We start from the raw sequence: 26,665 nt of genomic DNA, 5'->3' as shown, positions 1-26,665 counted from the left end.
TTCGCGTACGTGTGCCATTCTTGTTACTGCTCTAGCTTTCTTATTTCTGCTTTCAATACATCGTAAACGATTCCGATCACTATAAAACCGAGCTTTCACATGACTAAGCTCTAGACAGGGAGCTTTTAAAATGCACCGGTGTATTTTCAGACATGTTTACATGTGTCTGTGTCTACATTGTGGATTTTGTTCATTGAGAGTTATTTATACATCTTGTATTTATTCAGAAGTTAGCACATAATATGTCACTAAGTTTCAGTAATTCGTGGTATGTTATTTAAATTAAGTATTCCAAAGATAAAGGTAATTAAAAAAATCTATTTAGAACAGTTATGAAAACTATGCGGCAGGAAAATTTCATAAAGTGTGAACAAAAGCTACAAAGGGTCAATCTGCACTTTATAATTGTTTTGTTATTCTTAATTGTCATTTTGTGACTATTATGACTTTCACGGAACTATTGAAAATGATGTCGCGTTAACGATAGTTTTCATTACTTCTATTTCATTTATCAACTTTTTTAATAAATTGTTACCTAAATGCGAAATGCGCAGGTTTTGTTAACATTATTTATTGAAGTATTATTTATTAAAAAAGAAACAAGTTTACTATTTAGTAGAATAGAAATGTAATCAGTAAGTTTTCGTGTTTCCAATACAGTTGTGGTCTCAATCGGCCGAGAAAATTTCCCCTGTTACATTGTACTCATGTTAAATTGGATTGGGGAAAACTAATAAGTGGCTCTATATTTGCAGAAACATCGATACAAGTACATTTATATATTTGTAGTTGTGGCAAAAACTTTTTAGCTTTTTACACAATTCTGAAAGTAAAAAAAAACTGATCATTGCAGAAATCCTAACTCCGTAACGTTTGCCACGTAGTTTGCTACGAGGTTACGATCGCTACGAACCTAAGATTGCTACGATGAAATGGGATGCATGGGAAATGTCTTACCAGATAACGATAATTACGACAATTAAAAAGTTTCGTAAGACACTGTTTAAACATAATGTACTCGTATATCTCGTCTTTTCATTAAAGCATTTGGATCAATAGGCTGTCAGGCTTATGTAGATAAATTGTTGCTAATCCAAGTTTATACGGACACCAGACAAACGCTTGCGTAGGAGTGACCTAAAACGTGACTATCACTCAATAATCCACTTAATTCGTTTTGAAACACGTTATTAACTATGTTTTAAAGAGCAATTAGATCGAATTCAAGTGCTACTGCAGTTAAAACACAGTAATAATAGTACTGTAAATAATGAATTATTCGTGTCAGTGCACTTGTATTTAGCGAATATATTTTTATCAAAAACAAATATCGAATACATTTATCATCGCACAGATTGTGTCACCATTTAACTCGTCTGATGGCCTCGTTAAAACGTAACTTGATACTTCAAAGTACCCAACACGACACCGTAAAGCATAAACTGCGCTAACTTTGTCCTGATTACGTTAAACGTATTTTAATTGTGTATTGTTATGTGCTTAGCAATGAGTAATATTCAATCGCCAATAGGGGTTTTTTAATTATTTAAGCATAGATTGTAATATTTTTGTTTAACAATAGCCCCAGGATTAATTTAATTAACCAAGATATAGTCATGTGAAAATATATATCTCTGTACGATTTATTCAAAATCTTTCTTTTTATTTACATAAAAAGGAACACGTCACAAATAAATTGCAAAATATAAACAACTGTTAGATATTTCCCCAAATGACTTCGTTTAAAATATAGACGCACGGCCATATTAACAATACTTGTAAATCTTGCTAGCGTATTTGTCTCCATTTACAAGGTAAATAAGTATTCAATAAACATTAAGTTTACATATCTTCTAATGTTCGAAAAAGATGCAGGATTGTGAATTTTTAACGAGGCCCCGGAAACGGACAAACTGTTGACATTCACCTTGTTAACTGCGAATGTGATATCGATTTATACCTCACTTCCGCGAAATATATCACTTCGTAAATGCAATTCACAGTTCTTTTAAATAATTTTTAAATAAATAAAATATATAGGAAGACAGATTATTTACTTTGGTAATAAAATTCCACAGTAAATTAATTAGGACCAACTTCCGCTTTGTACCTTTCAAAATAATTTTAAGAAAGGGATTCTTAAAATAATAAATTCTTAAAATATAAACTATAAGGATTTTCCGTTTAAGAAAATGAGAGAAAACTTAAATTTTTAATTTGAATGTAACTAATGTAATGTAATTTTTTCAATCATTTATCACTTTTCTTTTTTAGCACTTACTAATTTAAATTAAATAAGGTTCAATTATGTCAATATCAGTAAACCAGAAGAAGATTAGGGTATCATTTGCAAACGATAGAAAATCCCTACTACCTTTGTCACTTTTATTTTTTAATTTACATTAAGATACTTATCATTATATTTAAGTAAAGCAAACCTTTATGTTTATACTATAGTGTGTCTTAATAATTCAGATTAGTTTGACAATTCACTTCAAATTTAGTAGGGATGGGTGTGTAAAATCAGTCATGAATCTTATCGATTTTCGATTTTTATTCTATAGAAGTTGGAATCGATAGATTCGTAGTTAAAACTTATGAATTAAAAAAAAAACACTATTTTCTCAATTTAATAATGACCTGCAGAATCATTACAAATAATGAGAGCAAATAAATGTTTATTTCTACTACAGCCGTACGTAGTCGAATTGAATTTCGCTAATATTTATGTCATCGCTAAATTCTCTACACTATAATCAATACTAAAATTGTTCTCTAAATTAGTTAAAAAGAAAATAATAATTTTCGATAAATATTAAAACCGAAGATCGATAATTTATAATTGTTCGCTATGCGTGTTTGTCTCGTCACTACGATACCTGTCTATTAAGTATGGCATTTACTTTCATACAAATTGAATTCGATACTTCATATGCGTTATTTATCAAACTAATCTATCTTATTTAGACACACTATAGAGTCGCTTGGCTCTACCATTGTAAAAAAAAACAACTTTATTTTATACGGAAGTACAAATTTGTTTCAATGTAACGACCTAATTTGCAAAGGCAAACGTCTGTGTAGGCTGTTTGTTTCATCCAGTGGCTCGACCGATATATTCCGTCGTAGCCCACTTACATGAATTAAACATAAAGACTTTTGGCTTTAGCGCAACATAAATTATTATTTTATTTACTATAGGTGCAAAAACGATACAAGTTGCATAATTCGGTGTAAGATAGAGTTGTGGTTGCGTGCCGGCGACCGATAGCATCGCAACGAAGTCAATGGCTTGCATTGCTGTAATCCAACCTGAATTATACTACACTAGTGCCGTAACCAGATTTTGCATGTGTGGTTGAGTCGACATTTATTTATAAACAGTGTTATACAAATGTTCGGTTACTTAGGGATTTTGTAGCATTTAAAGGGGAAAGAATTTTTGAGTTAATTTGCATTTATCACGGATCGGTGAAAGTCCGATATTTAAATAATTCATAAGAGGGTAATACTGGTATGGAGATAATTCGCGGTAAAAACTTAGCAATCTAAAAGCCCAAAAGCTTCAAGAAGCCTTGCGATTGACGTACTTGACGCACCGAGACCTGTATAACTCATTGAAATTTATGGCATACATAAGGTTTCCCGTTATTCTCAGACCTATGTAATTTTACGTTCGAATTGTATATTTCATGACCTATTTGTACGAATGTTTTATTTCTAAATGTATCCCCTTTATTTTTTTTTTTTACTTCGCATGTCTTATTTTGAGTTAAAACACATTTGTTGCGTGCAGTTTGTATAAGATATTAGTGTCAGTGGTGCGCTTAGGTGTGACCGTCACTATAATTGGATGTTGATGTAGATCGGCACAATGCACATCAAGTAACTTACAAGTTTTCATTGATCGCATTTACATGTGTTAAAACCGAACACGCAACTTGTGTTGAGTCAAATCACTGACCGTTAACGGACTTAAATGAGAACAAAAACTATCAGATTCTAGATGAGAGAAAAAAGAGTCTAGCATTAACATTTGAATTATTAAATCGGCCAGTGATATCTTTTATTTCAGTTGGACGGTAGTACACATCCGTGTGTGACAGAGCAGTGCGGGGGCGGCGTAGGGCGCAACATAGCAGAGGCACTGTGGCGACTCCGTGGAGGCAACGCGCGCCTTCTCACTGCTATCGGCGATGATTCGGACGGACGATATCTCTCCGACATAGCACCTGGACTGTTGCTTGAAGGTAAATGTTTAGTTAAAACTCATACTTCACTTGTGAATTTGTGAAACTTGGTCCATTGCAAGCCGGATACAAGCGGTACAAAATTGCGTTGAAAGTTTTTTTAACCACATGTAGTAAAGCTGTTATAGTAATATTTTATGTTTTTGTATAAAAAGCTTAATACATCGTAATAAACACATTTGTTCCAGGTTGCGTGGTCAAGGATGCACGAACCTCGATGTATTCGGTACTCTTCGACTCGAAAGGAGAATGTCTGTTAGGACTCGGTGACATGGATATTCATAATCAAATAACACCTCAAATGGTAAGAATTATTTCATTTTATTTCAATAGAAAGTTTTCTTATTTAATGTTACATATTTCTGATACGTAGCGATTTTCTGTAGCCTATTTGTTTTAGATATTCATATACAAATATTTTTTTTTTTAAATAGTCTCTAGCTATTTGTAAAAAATGTGTGTAGGTAGACAAACATATTAAAACACTGGAGAAGGCGCCCCTAGTGGTGCTGGACGGCAACGTGCCGCAACCAACAATGGACTACGTGCTACAATTGTGCCACGAAATGGACAAACCTGGTAAGATATTAATTTAATTATAGCTTTGTTGTATATTTTACAATACCATGATATAAATACTTTCTATGTAATTTTCAACTAAGCATGATTGTAATGGATATTAAATGGAATTAAGATAGAAATGAAGTAGGGTTAACATGTAACGTACAGTTGATAAGTGGGGTAAGTAAATCTTACCAATCTTACTAATATTTTAAATGTGGGGTAACTGAATCTTACTAATATTATAAATGCGAAAGTTCAGATGGATGGATAGATGGATGTCTGTTAGAATTTGCAGCCTAAACGGATGAACGGATCTCGAGAAAATTTGGCATAGATGTATAGGATAGTCTGGTAGAGCACTTAGGCTACACTTTTTGATTTTTTTTTAATTCAAAGCTAAAGCTAGTACATTCAGACATTAAAGGACAAAAATAAAAGACAAAGTTGAATATAATGTTATTTATTGATAATTTTAGGTGCTAACAAAAGTCTAAGCCTATTATAAAATAGCCTAATGTTAAAGTACACTTCAATTGGACGGATAACGGCTAATTTCATCACTTAAATCTACTACAGATATTTTTAATGTCAAACAAAAATACATATAAAGAGATTCAAACGTTAAAATAACTAATTATGTACTTTTGTATCTTACTTCATTTTAAACTTAATTATGTTAAGTCTTTTTAATGCCAATATATTATATAATTAACTTAAGTATAAAAAAATCATGGCCCTAAATTAATCCATTTATAAAACATACTAAAAAGTAAATTTAGATAAATATTTTTTTATTTATCTTATTTGTGTAAGTTTCACTTGAAGTAAAATATTTAATACCTCATTTACTGAAAGTTGACAAGTGGTCCCAATGTAGGTCATAAAACATTAAAAGATTCTTACTTAATTTTTTGTTAATTCATTACTAATGTGACAATTACGTGCTCAAGACTTATTATAATTTTTAATGCATAAACATGTTTGTTCTCAAAGTACATTATAATTTTGTAAATTCAATTGAAAAATATAGAAAAAGGTTTGTTTAATATTGAGTAAGCAGTTGTGTTTTAAAGACAATGAATTGCAATATATTTTACTCAAATGTTAATAAATGCTAAATTTCAGTGTTTAAATTGATGATACAACCTGTTATTAATTCTGTGTTGACAGCCTTAAAAAAGTAAAATCCTTTACATAGTTTAATAATTTCTCATTTCTATTGAATTCAACTATAAACATAAATGTACTGTAAATAGATACAACTAGACATTTGCTTGTCGATGAATAAGAAAATAATAAAAAAAGTAGACGAATGGAGTACCTCCTTCTTTTGGAAAGTTGGTCAAAAATTAAATCGCAATAGTATTCACATAATAGATACAAATCCTTAATATCAATAAAGTAGGTAAAAATAATCAAATCCATTAAACAACACACATCAGTGTACATAAAGTACAATAAATTCTAATAGACAGTAAAAAATATAATCAACCAAAGAGATTCAAATAGAGCAAACATTATAAGGAGATTTCTTCAAATATGAGAAAGTACACACGGAAAATTTAATATGGTACATCTTATACCAACAGTTTCGTTCATATACCGTCTAATGACCTTTATATGATAAAAATCTTTGAAAAAAGACCTTAATGTCTGTAGTAAGTCAGCTGCTGCTGCTGTTGAAGCTGTTGTTGCTGCAGCTGGTCCCGCAGCTGATGCAGCGCATGCTCCGGCTGGCTGTGCTGCATCTGGGCCACCAAGTTCTTTGCCTCCAAACGTAACTCATATAGCTTCCGTGCCTCCAAGAACAGGAGAATAGCGGCAAGACCTACAACAGTTGATCTGTTAAATAACTAGTATTATACATAATCCATCATTGAAAAACATTTAATAACTTTTGCAGCCTGTCCCACCAAATTGTAAATTGTCTGATAACACTCCAAAATGTAGAATATGTGATGGAAATATCGGATTTTGTTACCTGATCTGACAGTGACATCATTTTTAAGCTATCTGAGTGTCAATCAGCCAGTGGTGGGACAGACCCTTAATGTTACAAAATAAATGTTACAGAATAATGTAACAGTCATTCATTTTATTGATTTGAAAGAACTACTTTTTATAACAAAGCAGTAAGAAATGACACAAATGCCACTCAAAAAAATACATCGTGATTGAAATAAAGTTGCAATTCTTACCAAACAATATAAATGCAATAACAGCAAATGCATAAGACCAGGACAGCACATTGAATGATGGATACAGCAACCAGCTGCGGCGATAACAATTCCCACCAAATATGGCAACTCCCAGGAATAAAAATGCACCTAAAATGCAATTAAAAACATTAACAGACTAAAATAAAGACTACAATAATAATGACTTTAGCATATTTTATAAAAACAAAAGTCTTGCTACGTCTGTGCCAATATTAAACAAGACCCATTAAGCCTCTTCTGAAATACTTAGGAAGAAACATCTATCCAAACTTCACAAAAACATTTACATTTTTAAAACATAATTATAAATTAAAACTTACTAGAAGTTGCCACCATCACAAATGCAGATGATACAAATATCCACTCATAACATAGAACAGTTCTTAGCGGCCAGCGCACAATCACACATGCCAGTAGCACTTGTGCAGTCAGAGACAATATCAATGCCAATGTTACAAATGCCTGGACTGCCATCAACCAACCTGGCAAGAGCCACTCTCTGATCACATAGTACTCCTACAAAATCAACAAACATAATGTAATATAGACAGAATATTTCTTTTGCATTTTGCATTAAAATATCAATTGAAAACAATGTACTTTGTATATATTTTTAAGAAAAGTAAATAGAAGAAAAATAGCAAGTGCTTAAGATTCAAATGAAAACAAAAATTATAAAAACCCTAAAATGCAATTGATAGAAAGTAAAACTTTACCTCACTGAAAATGTAGTGGCAGCCATGGAACAACTTATTATATTGAAATGAAGGAAATCTGAAACGATCGAAACAATACTCCCATAGCCCCATATGTTTGAAAGGCGAAAACATTTCGGAATACGATTCAATCCAATACGGCCCGGCAAATGATAGAAGTAGAAACAGCCCGCCTATATACGTTATACTCGCACCAATCAAAGTAGCATCTGAAAAATGTAAAAACGGGTGTTTTGGACAAATGTATTTTTCGGATTCTGAGGCAAATAATCGATAACGATTATAAAACCTAAAGTTTTCTTAGATATTTACAAATAAAGGGCGTGCCCAAACCGTTTACTTACTTGATGCTTTCGGATATTCGTTATTAGCCGTCATTTTATCTTTCTGGTATTTTACTACTAATTAAATATTTTGTATTTATCTCTTACTTTTAATAAACAAATCGAGATTAAATTATCGTTCAAACAATAAATCCAATTCGTTTACTTATTTACCAGTTTGACGGTTACTTGACGTTGACATAATTCTTTTTTTTTTACTTCAATAGACAACTGAGAAGATAAAATATTTTTGGTCCTACAAAAATAATATGAGCCTCATCAAGACTACAGTTTCAGTTCAGTAGATTACTTCTTTATCCATATTGAACAGATTGTAGCCATAAGAAACATTGTGATTCTCATGTAGCATGTGCAAGTATATCGTTTTGTGGGTGACCCTCCCTTTAGCAGACTCAATGACAATAGATTTTTGATGCCTCTTGGCATTTAGCTTGCTCCTGCGAGAAATCATTTTTCGGTTATTTATTTATAGCCATTCTCAAATAATAAAATAAAAAAAAACTTAAGTGTGTTTAAAATACTTTATTTCCTTAAAAATAAAAATACATTTTAACAAAAATAAATGTAGTGATGTATAAATTGTTAATTAAAAATGTAATTAAAATCTAAACCCCAACACATCTTTTATAAATTACACACATAAAAGTAGAATAAAATTGATCGTTGTAAGATTATTTCAACATTTAAATTGTAGTGTGATATATGTAGTAATATATAGTAATATAAATGTTTTATACTACTAACACAATATAGTTACATTAATCACCTCATTGAGAGGGGTCATCATTAGTTAACCTATTTACTGATTATCCGGAAGGAGCATTGAATTACATTGTAAGTTGGCTTTTTAAAATTGTTCTTTATATAGATGGAACAATGTTTTTGTTGATTTTAATTTAAATTTTTTGTTTTTGTTAAAGAGAGCTAATGGATAAAACATTATTCAATCATATTTTAGTTGTTTACACTTCGTTTAATGACCATAAATTGATTTACAAATGTTTATATCTATTTTGGACGGAATAATGTAAATATCTGTAGTTTTAACAGATAAAATTGTACAATACAAACACATAAAACATAAACCTTACAACTAGAATTTGTTATTTCTCTAAAATGTAAAGGCACTTTAAACATTTAAATTGATAGATTCCAATACTAAGTCATGCTAAGGGAATACTTAAATAAAGAAGTTCTTAAGATGTTAAAATCACTAAAAATAGACACATTTGGCGATTAAAGCGATTGCGGACGGAATATTGCTGGGTGGAATGTTATTAAACTTAAGCTAAAAAAAAATATGAAACCTAATATTAACTTACAAACTACATATAAAACCATATTTAATTTTTCAGAAGATTCAAATGCCGATCTATTTGTACATTTATAAATAATGTGCAGAAGAAAAGTGTTAATGTCCTTAAATTTAAATATACCTTACAAAGCCTTATCTTTTTAAAATATTAAAGCTTACTTAAGGCTGGCAGTTTATCTCGATAGTTTGTGGATAAAAAATGGTTTACATTGTAAGCTCTTACTGGCCTACAAAAAGGCAAAGTTTACAAAACTTGCACTAGGCTTTTGACTCATGTTCCAACTCAAAACGTGCCTGTGACTCTTTAAAACGGTTTTGTTTCTTTGATTGAATGTTTGCTTCCGTTAAGAACAGAGCTGCTGTGATAATGCAAGCCACAGATCCAACCACTGCAAGACCAAACGACCACCCTGCAATACAAAGGAAACATAATAAAAAACCTGGCAAAGGATTAATTTACTTGAGCATATTGTATATCTGTGATCAGGTCTTTAATATGCCAATTTTTTTCAGAGTTCATTAAGTTATTTACTCACCAAAGTAGTTGTTAGGATGTCCTGGCATCCATCCTTCAGTATTACCAAAACAGGCAAACACTATAACAGCTATACATCCACTTATACCTAAAATTATAACAGCTTGGTTAATAACATTATTCACACAATAAAAACTTAAGATTACATATTCCATTACTCACCTGCTCCCAACATTATGTATCCTATACCCTGGATTATTAGTATAAATCTATTTTGGTCAGGTCCACAACATAGGAAGAATACAAGAACCAAAATAGTTGAAATTAACACTCCCACAAGACACAGGGTGAAAAAGAATTGAGTTGCTATCATGAATCCTGAAAAATCAAAAAATAATATTGTAGAGTTACTACTTTTTTAATTACCATTCAATAATAGAATCAATGCACATAAAATAAAAATTAATTGATGTAAAAAAAATCAATAATACAATAAGTAAGACAGAGATATTCTACCTGGAAGTAGATATCCCAAAATACGGTCATATCCTGTAGTGAATGGGTCATAAACCCATCTGCAGCCCACAAAGAATCTGCGCTGATATTGATCCAAAGGATCGGGGAGCGATCTGAAGCAATGACTCCATAATCCCAATCTGTATTAAATAAAGACAAATAAGAACCACAACAAAAATCTTCAATATCAATTAAACCAATGTGTTAAGATCTAACAAACGCATTTTCAAATCTAATATAAAATATTAAAAAAGTAATTACATGAACAAATATCTACAAGACTATAACTCAAAAATTAACTCAAAACTAAATTAACTCAAAAATAAACAAATCCAACTTTGTCACCTGTCTAATTGGTTGCCTCTTATTCTTGAATCACTGACAATCCAACTAGGCGTGCCGAATGCCAATGCCACTGTCACAAGGGCAATTATGAATACAGCAATGCCACAGTTACCTGCTAAACTTCTGTTCTTCATTGTCTGTAACAACCTTTATGCTTTATTTCCTATCTGTTTACAAAGTAGTAAAAACGCAATGTTAAATTAACCAAAAAAATCTCTTTGTTTTTTCTATTAGGAAATAAATAAAACCTGTGAATAACAAACACAGAGATATTTCTATAAATTATAACACTAATAAAAAATTTCTAATCTTGTTTTTCTCAAATAACATTTGTGAAAAAGTCATAATTTAACAAAGTAAAGAATATTTTGATATTTATGATTAAATTTTTTAAAACATGAACACTAACAATTCTTTTAATGTCTACTTATTCTCTAAATATTATGTTCTTTAAGTTGCTAAGCTTAACAATGCTATAAAAATATAGAATAGGCTTATTAAAGCAAGGCAAGGTCTCTGAGATGAATAAGCCACAAGTTTCACAACACACACTAAATGGGGAAGCACATTCGGTGTGTGGTGTGCGCAACACAACCATTACATTCACCTACAACACAATGACAAACAGTTCACACACTGCTCACTGTGGGAAACACAAGACAAACAAAAAATTCGTTTCAATCAAACTTAAGGTCATTATATAAATATTTTACTACAGAAAATAGTTACTTGACCTCTACTTCAGTTCAGTTTTTTGGATGACATTTTATTTATGACCACAGATTTTTCTGAATTTTAATGCATATCTGTAACTATAACCTTACAAAATATTGTTTTAAGATAAAAAATAATATTTCTAATTGGAATAATTCAAATTTTTTTGAACACAAAAATTACTGTATATTTTTGTGTTCTTAATACAGTTTTCAATTATTTTATGTTTAAAACTACACATTAACATTAAAGCTTGTCAAATATGATAATTTTCTTTAAAAATGACCTATATAAAAGTAAATGGTTTATAAACTTTATAGATTACGTTATGACAATATTTCTTATAATTTGAAAATAGAAATTGAAAACAGTAATACAAAAAAATGAAGAGAAATTCAAAACAGTAAACCTCCATGTAATAACCGTTTAAAAATTATTCAATATTGTTTCTAGTAGCTATTACATAGTAAATATCTTTAACAAAGATATGGCCACAAAATGGTTCTTTTAACACAACCACAACCGAAACTATTACTTATCGTATTATATCGTATTATACCTGATTTCGTTATTTTGTTGAATTCTTGACTATTGTTTGGGCGTAGTCTTGTAAAACAAAATACTTTTGAAACACAAGCACAAGACATGAACTGACATTGACACTGACACCTGACGCTTGGTTAGTTTTACCATAGTGATGGGCAGCTTTAATGAAGTTGAATCATATTTTCATCCCCTGTTTAATTAAATATAATTCCACTAATATACACTAGCTTTGATCATATTTGGAAAAAGTGAATAGAATGACAATATATGTATCAATACAAGTGTCACGGTAGTAAAAACCTACAGTTAGTCACTTTAAAACGTGGGTGCGTTAAACGAAATTGTTACAACTAGTTCGTTGAGACAAGCCCACGAACATCCCTAGTTTTGAAATTATTCACGTTTTCTTGTTGTTTATGGTCTGCTGTAGACTATAAACTTAAATTAAACTTGTAGAAATAAACAGAGATGTCTATACCCAACGGTTGCTACAAGTTTAAATTTAAATTACTTAAAAATTACTCTATTCATGACCAAAGGCATTAAATGATATTGAAAAGATAGTCACACAATGCTCGCCAATTACAGTTAACAAAGAATATAATAAGAGAACATGTACATTTGTATAAGTGATTGATATTTTTTGTAGAGTTAAAACGCCATTGCTTTTCTTTCACACTAACAATGTATTACATTGTTTCAGTTTTTTTTGAACCTACTGATAGAAGAAAAGCAACAAAAGCACTACATTCCAAAAAATACAGAATTACATATTCTTCCCCAAATATAATGGAATTACGGACTATGGCAAAATTCCTTGAACCAAGCATTATTATTGAAGAAGCATCCGATATTAATGAAATAATTGATCTCTCAAAGATTGTAACTCAATTTATTAAGATACTGATCGTAACAATGGGCAAGAAAGGCGTTATTACTGTTAATAACGCTTCTGAACAACCTTCAACCGAAAAAAAACCGAATGTACAGTATTATTCAGTTGAAAAACTAAATAATGTAGAAAATGTATCAGGAGCTGGAGACTGTTTTGCCAGTGGTTACATTCACGGCATTTTATCTTGCTATCAAGAATCTCACTGTGTATCTCTAGGATTTGAGGCGGCAAAGTCGGCTTTATTAAGCAAAAGTACTGTGCCCAATAGTTTTCAAATACCAGCTAATTTCTATGAATGTTTTCAACAAACTAAAGGGGAGGTAGACCATTAAAAAGCAAGAACTAAAATGTTTACATTTATTGTAAAAAAACTTATAAAAATCCACATTTAAAAATAAAATTATGTAGTCTGCTTTATTCAGCGAAATTACTGTGCCCAAATGTTTTCAATTACCAGCTACTTTCTATAAATGTTTTCAACAAACTAAGGGGGAGGTAAACCATTAAAAAGGCTAGTACTAAAATGATTACATTTATTGTAAAAATCTTATAAAAACTATTTTTAAAAATAAAATTATGTCATACAACTACACTACAACTAAATACAATTTGTATGTAAAATAAAATGTCATTGCAAAAAACTTATGTTAGTATAATTAAAAACACTAATTAAATTAGTACAAAATGAGAATTATGCATTATAAAAAAAGATAATGCAACTTGAAAAGTGTTGGACGGAATGATTTCCATGTATGAGTGTTAATAAAATGACATTACATAAAGTAAAAATTATACAAAAAATATCAGTATCATATTCCAATTAATACCAAAGAAGACTTATGATAGTTGAAGTACTTATATGTCAGTATGACCTGAGAATCCAATCTTTCTTTCATGCATGGTGTGAGAAGAGGGTTCTCTACTCTGCATGTTATGGAGCCTTTTGTACTTTTGAACTCTAGCTTCAATGAGGAAAAGAATACCCGCTGGAAACAGGAAGAGAACTCCGATCACACCCAGAGCGAAGGCCCAGCCAAGGTCATTGTGTTCCCAGTTGGGCATCCAGTCGCGTCCATCTCCTCTTGCACCAAATGTTACCACAGATATTAATCCTGAAAATCCTATAACAAACATTTAAGTTATTTATTTAAAATCACTTTCAAATATTAAGGGAAATAACACAAATTATGTGTGTATCTTCAAATATTTTTATATTTCAATGAAGTTGTTATACATTTTAAACAGTTAAAATCTTTTTTTAGCTTCAAATAATATTAAGAGATGAGTTTTAAGTGTTAATCACTAAAATGATGCTTCATTCAGATTAGGTATTAAAGTATGACTGTCCAGCTCAGAAGTAAATGAACCACTTACCTCCAATTACAAGAACTGTGCCCAATGTAACTAAGAGTGTAACATAATTGTCATCATCTTTGTCTTTCTTCATATATATGTATGTCATAAACATTGATACAAGTACGCAACAAGTGGCAATTGTGAAAAAAAATTGTGTAGCTATGAAGAAGCCGGGCAAAAGTATGTCGTGTATAATATAATACTCTTCTTCAAATATCCACCAACATCCCTTAAACACTGTATCATACCAATGGTGTACCTCTTCAAAACCGTTGAAACATACTTCCCACAAACCTAGATATAAAATTAAAATGTTACAGTACTGTAAAAGAATGAATCTGGTATAAGAATTACTCTACTGAAAAAAAAATCTATTTATTACTAACCTATTTTTAGAAATTTTGGATTTTTAAGTTTACCATCCGTTACAAGCCAAAATGGACTGGCAAATGCTATTATTATAAACAGTGCGGCGACAGTATAAAAACCTAAAGCAAATAACCCTGTTTTTGATTTAGATGTCATTATAAAAGTAGTTTTCAATGCTTTACTGTTTTAAATACAAGTTATATTAAATCTCAAAAAAACAACAACACAACACCCACCCAGATTTTTTTTTTAATTATGACGCAAAGTAAATCAAGATGATCACAGATATACAAACAATAAAATGATAAAAGCCACAGGCATAAAAGTATCAAATCGTAATTACAAAAATCTTGATTAAAATCAAAGCTTTAAATGTTAATGTTGTTTGAGATAGGTCAATTTATTGTTAAAAACCTTTGGAAAAGGACAAAATAGCACATTGCTTACTCTGTATGTGGTCAAATATGTGTAAAACATTGACAGTTACAGACAGGTAACAGCTGTCAGGTATCACATCAAAAGCCAATTCAATTTGAATTCTGATTTTTAATTATTAGTAATGATACCTAATACCGGCTGTATCTAGACTACAGGAGTTTTATAACTATAAAGCTCTTACTGTATATAAAACAAGATTTCATGTATTGAATTGTGAATGGAAGGTACAGAGTTATAAACACCCTTTGCTTTGAACTATGGATAACACAGAAATAGAAAACTATTCATAATATAACATACAATAATGTTTTTAAGACAAAGTTACGTCTTGAGACGCTTTACTTTGCTAAGTAGAAATGAAAACTTTCGGATAAACATGTCCTCTATTGCGGAAAATAGTATATATTTATTATGTAAACATCTGGAAATAGATGAGTGTCATGCAAAACTTTTGCAATTGAAACAACCTGTCCTAAAAGAAATCAACGAAAAAGAGATTAAAACATTAACAAAAACTCTAAAAGAATTTGGGTTTTCTACACAAACATTAATTTTAAACCCAGCATTATTTGGTGTATTACCAATAACATTAAAATATCGTTATAAAGTTTTAAAAGAATGTGGTCTGCAGAGTGTAACACCTAAGAACTTATTAAGATATTTAAATATAGTGAAGCAAAAAACTATAGGGCAATTGAGAAGTGATGGTTTTATTCCTAACCATCTTAATATAGAGAACAGGCTTGCAAGTTGCATGACACAATGGCCAACATCCCTTACAACATTAATATATGGTGATGTCAACGATTTTTCTTTATATTCCCTTCGTTTGAAAATAATCCAAAGATATCTTGAGTTGATTTTAGACTTAAGTAGTGATGAATTTTACCGAGGTTTAAAAACATATCCCACTATCAAACACCGCCCACTTGAAATTATTAATGAAACTTTAAACATATTGCAAACACAAATAATGATGCCAAGTTTTAAAATTAAATCGAATCTATACTTGATTCATGCTGATCCAGATAATTTGAAAAATCTGATTTACAATTTTAGATTTATAGGTGGTATTGACATAAAAGAAATTTTAAGATTGCATCCTAAAATTGCAATGAAAAAATTTTCAAATATGGTAGAAATAAGAAATGTGTTACAAGAATTCAATGTTTCCAATGAAGCACAGACAAGATGCTTTGAGATTTACACTTTAAGTCCAGAAACTATTAGAAAAAGATTAGAAAATGCTAAGCAGACTCCAGAGTTCATGACATATTTGAATCATCCACGTTTTTTGAAAATGATACATTATAATAAAAAAACAACAAAAAGACTTATGAACTTATACGGCCAAAACAAAAAATGTGTTAGTTTAAATATACTATCAGGCAGTTTTTCACACTATGAAACATTTGAGAAAATGCATGGGGATCGCTTAGGCAAGTCAAAAGATTTGCTATTCTGTATTTGTGGAATTCTAGAAAATAAGTATTCCACCAGCGATATAAGAAAGTTGCTTAAAAGGCATCCGTTTTGGCTCAATATACCATTGGTACAAGTTAAATATGTTGCAGAACAACTCTTGAAGAAGTTTTCACCGGCAGATGTATGTGACAATTGTATAATATTACTTTATCCATGGAACAAAATTAGAGATACAATCCTTATGTTACACCACAGAGATTCATTACTATTACATCCATTTGATCATTTAGATATGTCTAAACTTAGTGACTCACAGAAGTTAAGTTTAGTACTATATTTATTAGAGAAGAAGCATTACTTCTCTGGAAATGGAGTGTGGACTGAAGATAAAAACAAAAATGGTGAACTATCAATTCAAACAAAACCAACAAATAAAAGTATAGTTAGAATAGCACAGAACTAGAAATTGGGCTAAAAATGTGTAGCATTTCGTGTATTTGTATAAGATATTGTTTATTAATTACATATTAAGTTTAAAAACAGTGTTTTTTTTACTCCTTGAAATCCTTACTCTGAAACTATAGTAAAATACCAAAAATATTTTTTTTGTAATGCTAGAGTCATAAGTGATAAAACAGAAAGAAAAAATGCAAACATGCATGCATTTGATGAAGATTTTATGAAGATTTCACTTAATTCAAAAACCCACAAATGGCTTTAAATCTAATACATTGTATAATAGGAGTGACTGTATGCACCATTGAAAAAAAAAACCAGCAGAGCACGCTCCGGATAATCAATGGAATGACAGAAGTTCTGTCGACAGGACTTTGACGGGAAAGTAGATGCACGCGGGATTATCTTAAGTTAAATTTTTGTTTTACTTCGGAGCTGACAAAATTGTGGGCGACCGCTAATTTGTATATAATAAAAATAAATTTAAAAGTTCGAGTCATATTGAAATTGAACAGAACGTGCGCTTATTTGTTGTCATTCGACAATCACCATTCAGTCGTCAGTAAGTCTAGTCGTTGTGAGAATCTTAAGAGCGCAAACCCCGATATATTTAATAAAAATATTAAATAACACTCCTGGAACATGGGAAACAAAGTGAACAAAAAGAAAATATTGAAAAGAGAGCGTCTGAAAAGACAACGAATTCAATTACGTAAAAATTTGGAAAAAAGGTGTGTAAAGGGGCGGTTAAATATTTTTTTTATACATAACACTAATATAATGGATACAAAAGTATATCGTTATCTTTTTTTTTTAATATTCAAGACAATGTTTAAATCAGAGTGCAAAGAGATAATAATTTGTCTATTTAGGATTAACTAGTTTGATAAATCATGCATATGAAGTATGGAATTATTTTTATAAAGTTAAATGTCTACTTAATAGGCGGGTATCATAGTGACGCATACGCGCATATCGATATCGAACAACTGAACTATCGATTATCGGTTTCGGTTTCCAAAAAAAAAATCCAAAGTATCTAAAAGTTAAAAACTTATGACCTATTAAGGGACAGTTCTAATAGTGATTATATTATTAGACTTGGCCATAATAATAACGAATTCCAATGAATTATGCAAGACTCGGTCTTGCATAGTAGGTGGTTTAAGTGTATTTTACTGAAAAATGCCAAAAAATGGAAGATCTGCAACACATTCAGATTATATATAATATTTATTATAATAATGACAATAGGGAAGATATGCGTATTTTTTTTCTTTATTCAAACGATTCTACTTGTTATAAAATAATCAGAAAAAAAAATTGACCCGAAAATATTCAACGATTGAACCAAAAATAATAAAGTATGATTACGACCATATTCGAGCGACTAAAACGCGACCGGAGTTGTCATGAGACAATTGACGTCAATCGTCATATTTCATTCATAACTTACGCTCAGATGTCACTTCGACGTAAAAAAACTACAAAGTATCTCATTGCTTCTCAAGGTCAAAAAGTCAAAAATCGATTCATTTTTATTATTCCTGCTACAAATAAGTGGTAATAAATAATTCTATTCATTATTTTTTTTATTTTAAAGTTGGTTTTGATATCGTGTTTACAGTAAAATATTTCAAGAGTGTATGTGCTATATAAACTAACGTAAATGAACTGTGTATTGACAACACAGCGATGCCATATTAGATATGCCACTTGCTTCGACCAATAGTGTTCGTTTTAGAACTAAGAGAGGGAATTTGAAAAAAGACACTTTTTAATGATTAAATTTTGCCACTAAATCACAATACATTGAAAAAAATTTTTTGCAGGAGTGTTTTTATAGTAATAAAGTATACTGAAAAAAGTTTGGTACAATTTGGCGTCATATGCATATTGCCTATTGAACATCGTTACCCAATTGCGTCACTGAACAACTCGTCTTTTTTTTAAAACAAAAACATAGATTTTTTAAAACCACTGAGATCGATTCTCAAATGTTTTTATCGTTTCAATTACTTTACTCAATATCTAAGGACTACGAAGCAAAAATCGATATATTTTAAATGTGGCCTATTCTCTTCATTACCTTGAGGTCCTTACTTCTCCTCTCTACCTCTTGTTGCAGATGTACTGAAGAATATTATGTTTTTAAGGAAGGTATGGAAGAATCAGATGAAATTGGTGAATTTAAGCTTTTGATGTATACAATTTCAACATAATTTTGCAAATGCATGTACATACAATCACCGTCTGTAGTTTCATGGATAGGAAATTTAATATGCAACAGCATTTTTCATTTGTAAAACTTTAGTGCGGCAAACAATTTTCGCTCATCATATTAATTTGTAAATACCAGGTGCTTAAATGTTTGCTTAAAAATACTTATAGCAATTGAAGAATAATACAGAAATCTCAAGGAGTTTAATTTTTTTTAATATACAATTATGGGACCCACAATCGAAAAGTTTCACATCGCATAACTAATTTCACGCTACGATAATCAAAGTGAATGAGTTAATAAGGACATAAACTACTACCTAAATCGATTTCAGTTATGAAAAATCGATGATTTTGTTGGTAAGATAATAGTTAAGTGAAATCTTTGTCTCCTCACTACAGTAAATGTACTCTATGGTTTTATTCTTAATAGCAATACCTACATAGTTATGTCAACCATTATCTTTGACCCTGGATCTGCATGACGTTTCCGTTTCTGACTTTTTCTGACTGATAGAAAAGTTTAGCCTCAACTCAATTTGCCTAGAAAAAGGCAACACTGCTGCTGTTCCTTAGGACCTAGTTAGGCACGAAAAATGGCGACTTTGTTCCCTCGTTCTCTTGGCCTTGCTGAAAATTTATTTTTAAAAAATGGACCTAAGGTAAATTAGTTACATCATTGTCATTTAGATATTATATGTTTTACGTTATAATTAATAAGATCCTTATGCTAATTCATTTTTGTAATAATTATGCTCATTTATAAGTTATTGGTCATAAAACGATGTAAAACGGACATGACTAAAATGTAATAAAACCATAAAATAACTGTTACCTTTTTAGAAAAAATTAGTTCAATTATATATTTGACCTTGCGATTGGAAGTCCCAACCTTACGTCATACGCACGTAACAATGTTTATTTTTTACTCTTTTATCTAAGATGTTTAGATACAAATCTATTAGTTATCTTCCTGTGATTTCTCTCCTTATTTTTTTGCATTTACTGTAAATAGTGATTGTCTGTAATAAAAAAAATGATTATATTTATTAATGTAATAGAATGAAAATGAACCATTTGTAATATTGTTTTATTTTAGATACTGGCCACAACATCAGGTAGCAGGCTACCAAATAAACAACAGGTCAGACATCTAAATGTCCATGAATATATCAGCTATACATTACTGCGTGATCATGGCATACCTGTTCCAAAATTTAATGTTGCAAAAACCAAGGAAGATGCAGTTAAGTTTGCTACTGAACTCAACACCAAAGATATTGTACTCAAAGCACAGGTATGTAGGAAATTGAAGCTTTGTTTTATTTGTTATCCATAAAATAATATATGCCTATTCTGGTTTTGTTACCTTAAGGTCCTTGCGGGAGGTCGTGGAAGGGGATCATTTAAAAATGGTCTTAAAGGAGGTGTTCGCATGGTTGATAGGTAAGAACAGTTTATTAGTAACAAGATGTATTTAAATAAAAATTCTTCAAAGAAAAATTGTTGGAAAGACTGTTTTAATGGTATTAATTTTTTTTACATAATTATAGTCCACAAGTTGCGGGTGATATTGCTGGTAAAATGTTGAAACAATACTTGGTGACCAAACAGACAGGGGCAGCTGGTCGTATTTGTAACATGGTAATGGTTACTGAGAGAAAGTTCCCTCGCAGGGAGTTCTACGTAGCTATCATGATGGAACGTAGTTTCAATGTAAGTATTTTTAATTTGTAAAAAATTATACTCTACAATCTGTAATCTATCTGTATTCTAAATTTCATTTATTTTTGTTCAGCCATGCAGGAATTACAATCTGTACAGCTCTCCGAACTAGTTTAATTAATATTAGATATGTTTTACAAGGGACCTGTGATAATAGCATCATCACAAGGTGGTGTGAACATCGAGGATGTTGCTGCAGAGAACCCTGATGCCATCACCTATGAGCCCATTGATATTATGCAGGGCATCACAGATGAACAAATATCCCGAGTTGTCAAGAAGGTAAAATTTTAAATATTGTACTCTTTATATCCGAAACCCTTTTGAATATGTCTCATAAACTTTAATTTAGAAGAAATTGTTAACAGTCAAACTGTTACATTAAATTGTTGGTGTGAAAACATAATTTAAACTGTCAGATTAACTGTACAGTTAAAATTAATGACACTGTTAATGATTGTTACAGATTGGACTCGGTGATCAGGGGGAGGAAGCTCACGGATTGATTAAAAAAATGTATGATCTGTTTTTAAAAAAAGATGCCCTACTGATTGAAGTGAACCCTTATGCGGAAGATGCACTTACTGGCAAATGTAAGTTTCAATTATAGTTAGTATTCGCTCTAATTCAAGTATACAAGTCATATATTTTTATTCAAATACATAGCTTATGTCAGCAAACTAGAATATGCATAAATAAGTAAATATTTCATTTATATTACAGACTTCTGTTTGGATGCCAAGTTCCGTTTCGATGACAATGCAGATTTTAGACAGAAGGAATTATTTGCTCTGAGAGATATCACTCAGGAGGATCCAAAGGAAATTGAGGCAGCCAAGTTTAATCTCAATTATATTGCTCTTGATGGTAAGCTCATATTTGAAAATCTTATAATTTACATACATTCCTACTGAAAAACTCAGAGCCTACATTAAATTAAGGGTGACTAGGGCATAAACAAACATGCTGACTTTATGTGGGTTGACTTCACATATATCTTTCTTTACAGATATGTGCAGGTTGCATAACCAACCAGTTTTCCTTCATATTGAGAATGCCTAGTAATTCATGTAATTTACCTTTAGTAAGTTCTGATGGTATCAAATTTAAATTAATAGTGCAAAGGTTACTTGAAACAGGAAAACTAGTAGAGACTATAGTTTTCCTAGTTATTTATTTATTTCCTATAGTTATTTATAATAAAACCCAGTAAGAATGTACATTTGACAAGTATTATGTGCTTTACAGTTTACTAGCTGTCGAATGCGACACGGTTCGCGTGGAATTAAAAAAAAAAGTCTTCGTTTGGAAAATCTGCTAAAAAGTAGCCCGTGAAAAACTTTTTTTGAGAGAGAGATCTTCTAAAATCCATCTTAAGTTTTATATGAATAATAGTAAGATAAGCTATATATTTGGTTATGGTAAATGGTTTTACAAATATCAGGTAACATTGGGTGCATGGTGAACGGAGCGGGGCTGGCCATGGCCACCATGGACATCATCAAGCTGTACGGCGGAGACCCCGCCAACTTCCTCGACGTGGGCGGCGGCGCCACCGCACAGGCTGTCTCCGTGAGTTACATTTTGCACTAACATTTCTTCCACATTATGCTTCACATTTTATCAAGATCCTTTAAGATTTCATAGAAACTTGTGTGTTTACAATATTAGTATGATAATTATTTGCATGAATATTTAAACAAAATCGAAATCTTGTTATTCTTTACTTATATCTATATTTTCCCATTTACTATATAGTATATTTTACATGATTTAAAAAAAAGACTTTAAATTAGGAGAACTGACCACCAACCTTCGCTAGTCGGAGAGGCACCTTAAAACATAGAAAAAAAAGACATATACAAAAAAAGTGCACCTCCGGCTGCAGAATCCGATGACCTTAGCAACCAGTGGTCAGGGCAGAGACAGGAACCACCTCACAATGAGTGCGGTCTCTAAAATAACTGCCTTTTGGCTCTGTCCCTTAATCCAACTGTCTAGCGAGAGCCTCTTGAGATGTTGGTCGAAGCTTCTTGTTATTATATTGTTAATGATATTTATTGTTTGTTGCAGGAGGCGTTCAAGATCATCCTGTCCGACCCGAAGGTGTCTGCCATCCTGGTAAACATCTTCGGCGGCATCATGCGCTGCGACGTGATCGCGGAGGGCATCGTCACCGCCGCCAAGAACCTCAACATACAGATACCGGTCATCGTGCGTCTGCAGGTAACACTATGTTATCTTGAGTAAATAAAAATATTAATTACAACTTAGCAAGGTATGGGCATGTTAGAGGGATGAATCGCATGTAACAAGAACGTTAGTTTTGAGTGTGGAGGTACACCAGAAGAGGTGGACCTACAAAGAGATGGATGGATTGCGTGAAAGGTGACATGATCAAAAAGGGAGTGATGACTGACATGATGTATGATGCAGTTATGAGGCGGACAAAAACCTGTTGCGTCGACCCTGCAGGAGTAGGATAAGGAGGAGGATGATGATAAAAATATTAATTACAAGCTTGCTGTAAATTTATTCTTGGTTCAAAGCTGATAACCTCATAACAGATAATTCGTTTCCTTGTTTACTTTTAATACAAAAAATATAATACAAGTTAATACCACAAGAGGTAGGAAGATATCAAAATAGCTAGTTTCTTCGAGAAAAGTATGTTTCGGAAACGCCACCTGAATCACTATGGGGGCTTTGCTGAGACAAATTATGATCATACAATTTTATGCCTGTAATATTGTAATCACACTTCTTATTAATTTCATGAATATGGTTTAGATGGATGTATGGATGTATGTTAGAAGATAACCCCAGAACGACTCAAAGGATCTCTATAAAAGGCATAGATGTAGAACAGTCTGGAAGAACACATAAGTTATTAAGTTTTCAATTCCGCATGGAGTTTGGAATAAATAGTCATAATTGGCTCCTTTAATACAGGGAACCAACCTACCTAACCTAAAGTAAATAAAAAAACCTGAAATGTAATATTGTTTTGTATAAATAAATAAATTGTGATACAGGGTACGAAGGTGAACGAGGCCCGCAAGCTGATAGCGGAGTCGGGGCTGCGCATCGTGCCGCGCGACGACCTGGACGAGGCGGCGCAGCTCGTGGTGCAGCTCTCTGAGATCGTGGCGCTCGCCAAGAAGGCCGGCGTCGAGGTGAAGTTCGACATACCGCGATACATGATCGACCAGTAGACTACAACGTACCCGGGCAAATGTATAGTAACCAAAGTCTTTTAAAATATCTTACCCGCTCAGTCATGAGACCGTGATTAAGAGCAGGTGAGATATGTGACATGTTCTATACCTTGTGTGCTTTTTAAATATTTTATCGTAGGACATTATTGGGCGCATAAAGCTTAATTATCTAGTTTTGTCAGTTAATTGTCTAAAGCTTTTGGTATCAAGCAATTTGTTAGTGTTGTGACTATTAAAAATGTATTTGACATAAGTTCGTTGCTTGATAAGCTATTTGCGCGTGTATCGTTAAAGGTTACCTCTCACTAACAATGTTAAACACTATCATTTGCCTCGGACGACAGTATTAGGTATTTTCATCCTATTTAATCTCACTTAGATTGTTTCGAATACTAATCGTGTAATTCATTTTTGCTTACTTTGTATAGATTCGCAAGCGAATTATTTATTGTATTATTGCAATTGTAAACTTAAGGATACATTGTGAATTGTATTATTTATTTAATAGTAGAAATGTAAACACATACACGTTGATCATTGGTTCAGGGTATTTGAGACATTTTTAGTGTTGCCATTATTAAATTATTTCATTGTCTTTGGTAGATTTTGCTGTGTTGATTGAAATTTTATTTTTGTTTAGTTTACAACATACAACTAAAACGATATGCCAAATGAAAATCATCATATTTCAGTATAATTTCTATCTTATTTATTGAGTCAACGCTAGGAATAAGTAGATATTTTTTTAATAGTTAATTTGAAGTATAATAATATATTACTGTACTACATTCTACGCCATTTACGATCCGATCCACGGTTTGTGCAAGTTTTGTAACATTTTGTATGTTTACAAATAAGTAAAGTTGTAGAATGCTAGTGCCACTTGTATTTATTTTGCATAGTATTAAATGTTAAAAGACGTTAATCCTGTCAGTTGTAATTTATATCGATATTAAAATATATTTGCAATACTCTAATACCCACAGTATAATTGTTTTTAATAATTGTATTTATGTACATTGTTTGTAGATACAATTTGTTGTAGTATTGATGTTCAGTTTATTGGAAACAAAGTACAATATGTACGTACCGTGATTTATTTAGTAACGTATTATTGTTGTTACAAGTAATAAATTCATAACATTACATCCAATCTGTAGTTTTTATTGATGTAAATAACCTTTTTAATTCATCGACCCTGATTCATGTCAGTATTACGTAACAAGTTACAGATTTATATAGTTGAATTCAATAGAAATGTAAAATAAAGAAATCAAAAACAATTTTACTTTTATAACCAGACATTAAAAAATACTTCTCAACCAATGAAATGTGTTATTTATTTATATTGAATTCGATTATACTTTTTGATTACAGTAACTTGGTAATCATTAGAGTGGTAACAATATTAAGATCTGTTATCTCTCGGGTCCAAAGGTTGTTGTCCAGAGAATAAGGAAGTATGTACTTGTTTCATCGCAGTGACTTCTGATAAAATATGTCACATGATAACAAAACCAACGTCATGAATGACAACAAATTATAGTATAGGTATATCTTCACTTAAAGTATAAATACGAAAAACGTGCCTATTCCATTATGTTTTAAATGCACTGAAAATAGAACCAAAATATCTTATGCACGAATGATCAAAATTGATATTCGTTTACCGAAAATTGTGTTATCTAAAGTGATAGGTAAATGACAAAAGTGAGTGGTTTTTAAAATCTTGACAACTGATTTTAGATCTAACTAAAATATGCATTTGATTTCCTGTAAAGCATATTAGAAATTCTAAGAATTCTGAACAAATAATCATTGATGAATAAAGCGTATCGACACAATGCATATTGGTTTGTTCCAGTACGGTCATTAATTTGAAGGTTGCTATTAATGGATTTATTGACTGCTCTAAGTGTACGAGCGCGCGTGTAAGGCGAAGGTGAAGGGAATTAAATCGTCGAATTATACGTGAAAAATTAGAAATTATCATAATAAAAAAAAAATTAAAGCTCTCATATTATTTTACTTAGACTGTTGGGTGTTTTAAATTTTGTACGTTGAATAATTCCATGATGATTTTTTTTCTGTCACTGTATGGTAAATAAAGATTGATGTAATTTTTTCTTAGATTTTTTTTAAGAAAATAAATGCAGATAGTTGACACACAATTGATATTCAGGAGTCATCGATTACTGAGATGTAATTTCAGTACATCTTTGATATTAACCTCAGGTTAATACATTGAGTGCCAAGTAAATCTGCAAGTACACTATTCATATGGTAGTGGCCCTGAATGTGTTAAGTTTGTAGGATGGTATTATTTTCAGTATTAAAATAATGATTGTTTCAAGGTCCATCTGACCTACAAGAAAGGTGCAAGGAGCAGCAGCAGCCAGGGAGGTGGCCGTCGGTCAGGACCTTGCGCCTAATTTTGAGAAATTTTCAATACTGTCTACAAAAAACTTAAGTTTTGATATTATATTGGCTTAAATTTTATCATTTGCAATAAATTATACATTTAGTAACTGTTTCTTTTTCTTCATTATTCATCTTTTC

General features: G+C 31.3%; 6 protein-coding genes across 7 annotated transcripts in view; 3 read left to right on the top strand and 3 right to left on the bottom strand.

The window, feature by feature from the left end:
* Nucleotides 1-13,404, top strand: part of LOC106107941 (pseudouridine-metabolizing bifunctional protein C1861.05) — a 72,902-nt gene extending 59,498 nt beyond the window's left edge. The window contains exons 8-11 of the mRNA XM_013288973.1: nucleotides 4,076-4,250; nucleotides 4,439-4,554; nucleotides 4,715-4,829; nucleotides 12,708-13,404. Coding sequence (XP_013144427.1) covers nucleotides 4,076-4,250; nucleotides 4,439-4,554; nucleotides 4,715-4,829; nucleotides 12,708-13,231 — 930 coding nt within the window. The 3' untranslated portion in view covers nucleotides 13,232-13,404. The remainder of the gene's footprint in view (nucleotides 1-4,075; nucleotides 4,251-4,438; nucleotides 4,555-4,714; nucleotides 4,830-12,707) is intronic.
* Nucleotides 5,578-8,278, bottom strand: LOC106107944. Its single transcript, XM_013288977.1, has 5 exons — nucleotides 8,094-8,278; nucleotides 7,750-7,958; nucleotides 7,354-7,549; nucleotides 7,013-7,141; nucleotides 5,578-6,642 (listed from the first exon to the last, which is right to left on the bottom strand). Exons 1-5 carry the CDS (start codon nucleotides 8,125-8,127, stop codon nucleotides 6,461-6,463), a joined length of 750 nt encoding a protein of 249 aa, XP_013144431.1. The 5' UTR covers nucleotides 8,128-8,278; the 3' UTR covers nucleotides 5,578-6,460.
* On the bottom strand, nucleotides 8,710-12,127 carry LOC106107946. Its single transcript, XM_013288979.1, has 6 exons — nucleotides 12,018-12,127; nucleotides 10,745-10,881; nucleotides 10,400-10,539; nucleotides 10,106-10,261; nucleotides 9,945-10,031; nucleotides 8,710-9,818 (listed from the first exon to the last, which is right to left on the bottom strand). The coding sequence occupies exons 2-6, from the start codon at nucleotides 10,876-10,878 to the stop codon at nucleotides 9,667-9,669; spliced, it is 669 nt and encodes a 222-aa protein (XP_013144433.1). The 5' UTR covers nucleotides 10,879-10,881; nucleotides 12,018-12,127; the 3' UTR covers nucleotides 8,710-9,666.
* Nucleotides 13,405-13,417: 13 nt separating the features above from the next.
* Nucleotides 13,418-14,858, bottom strand: LOC106107945. The gene is made up of 3 exons (XM_013288978.1): nucleotides 14,642-14,858; nucleotides 14,274-14,549; nucleotides 13,418-14,020 (listed from the first exon to the last, which is right to left on the bottom strand). The coding sequence occupies exons 1-3, from the start codon at nucleotides 14,778-14,780 to the stop codon at nucleotides 13,755-13,757; spliced, it is 681 nt and encodes a 226-aa protein (XP_013144432.1). The 5' UTR covers nucleotides 14,781-14,858; the 3' UTR covers nucleotides 13,418-13,754.
* A 110-nt stretch (nucleotides 14,859-14,968) lies between these two features.
* LOC106107942 lies at nucleotides 14,969-17,027 on the top strand. The gene has a single exon (XM_013288974.1). It carries the CDS (start codon nucleotides 15,367-15,369, stop codon nucleotides 16,948-16,950), a length of 1,584 nt encoding a protein of 527 aa, XP_013144428.1. The 5' UTR covers nucleotides 14,969-15,366; the 3' UTR covers nucleotides 16,951-17,027.
* A 2,596-nt stretch (nucleotides 17,028-19,623) lies between these two features.
* LOC106107943 (succinyl-CoA ligase [ADP-forming] subunit beta, mitochondrial) lies at nucleotides 19,624-26,638 on the top strand. Of its 2 annotated transcripts, XM_013288975.1 has the most exons (11): nucleotides 19,624-19,825; nucleotides 20,263-20,460; nucleotides 20,539-20,609; nucleotides 20,717-20,879; nucleotides 21,030-21,170; nucleotides 21,355-21,481; nucleotides 21,612-21,755; nucleotides 22,333-22,460; nucleotides 22,962-23,114; nucleotides 23,924-24,064; nucleotides 26,461-26,638. In XM_013288975.1, the coding sequence occupies exons 1-11, from the start codon at nucleotides 19,760-19,762 to the stop codon at nucleotides 26,536-26,538; spliced, it is 1,410 nt and encodes a 469-aa protein (XP_013144429.1). In that variant the 5' UTR covers nucleotides 19,624-19,759; the 3' UTR covers nucleotides 26,539-26,638. The 2 variants fall into 2 exon arrangements, with proteins under 2 accessions (XP_013144429.1, XP_013144430.1); XM_013288976.1 differs by lacking the exon at nucleotides 26,461-26,638 and having other exon boundaries at nucleotides 19,625-19,825; nucleotides 23,924-25,259.
* The last annotated feature ends 27 nt before the right edge of the window (nucleotides 26,639-26,665 follow it).

This window comes from Papilio polytes, unplaced genomic scaffold (genome assembly GCF_000836215.1).
Source record: "Papilio polytes unplaced genomic scaffold, Ppol_1.0 DF821845.1, whole genome shotgun sequence".
Lineage (NCBI taxonomy): Eukaryota > Metazoa > Arthropoda > Insecta > Lepidoptera > Papilionidae > Papilio > Papilio polytes.
This window is presented reverse-complemented; position numbering and strand designations above follow the sequence as displayed.

Bases quoted from the DNA above. Each gene is read 5' to 3' on its own strand.
- LOC106107943 (XM_013288975.1), top strand. From the start codon at position 19,760: ATGGCGACTTTGTTCCCTCGTTCTCTTGGCCTTGCTGAAAATTTATTT. The intron at 19,826-20,262 runs GTAAATTAGTTA...GTTTTATTTTAG, and splicing joins TTTTAAAAAATGGACCTAAG to ATACTGGCCACAACATCAGG. The intron at 21,171-21,354 runs GTAAAATTTTAA...TGATTGTTACAG, and splicing joins TATCCCGAGTTGTCAAGAAG to ATTGGACTCGGTGATCAGGG.
- LOC106107944 (XM_013288977.1), bottom strand. From the start codon at position 8,127: ATGACGGCTAATAACGAATATCCGAAAGCATCAA. The intron at 7,142-7,353 runs GTAAGTTTTAAT...ATTGCATTTTAG, and splicing joins TGTGATGGTGGCAACTTCTA to GTGCATTTTTATTCCTGGGA. The intron at 6,643-7,012 runs GTAAGAATTGCA...CAACTGTTGTAG, and splicing joins TATTGCATTTATATTGTTTG to GTCTTGCCGCTATTCTCCTG.
- LOC106107945 (XM_013288978.1), bottom strand. From the start codon at position 14,780: ATGACATCTAAATCAAAAACAGGGTTATTTGCTTTAGGTTTTTATACT. The intron at 14,550-14,641 runs GTTAGTAATAAA...TTTTATATCTAG, and splicing joins TCCAAAATTTCTAAAAATAG to GTTTGTGGGAAGTATGTTTC. The intron at 14,021-14,273 runs GTAAGTGGTTCA...TGTTTGTTATAG, and splicing joins CACAGTTCTTGTAATTGGAG to GATTTTCAGGATTAATATCT.
- LOC106107946 (XM_013288979.1), bottom strand. From the start codon at position 10,878: ATGAAGAACAGAAGTTTAGCAGGTAACTGTGGCATTGCTGTATTCATA. The intron at 10,540-10,744 runs GTGACAAAGTTG...TATTTAATACAG, and splicing joins AGAGGCAACCAATTAGACAG to ATTGGGATTATGGAGTCATT. The intron at 10,032-10,105 runs GTGAGTAATGGA...TTATAATTTTAG, and splicing joins ATACATAATGTTGGGAGCAG to GTATAAGTGGATGTATAGCT.
- LOC106107942 (XM_013288974.1), top strand. From the start codon at position 15,367: ATGTTTTTAAGACAAAGTTACGTCTTGAGACGCTTTACTTTGCTAAGT.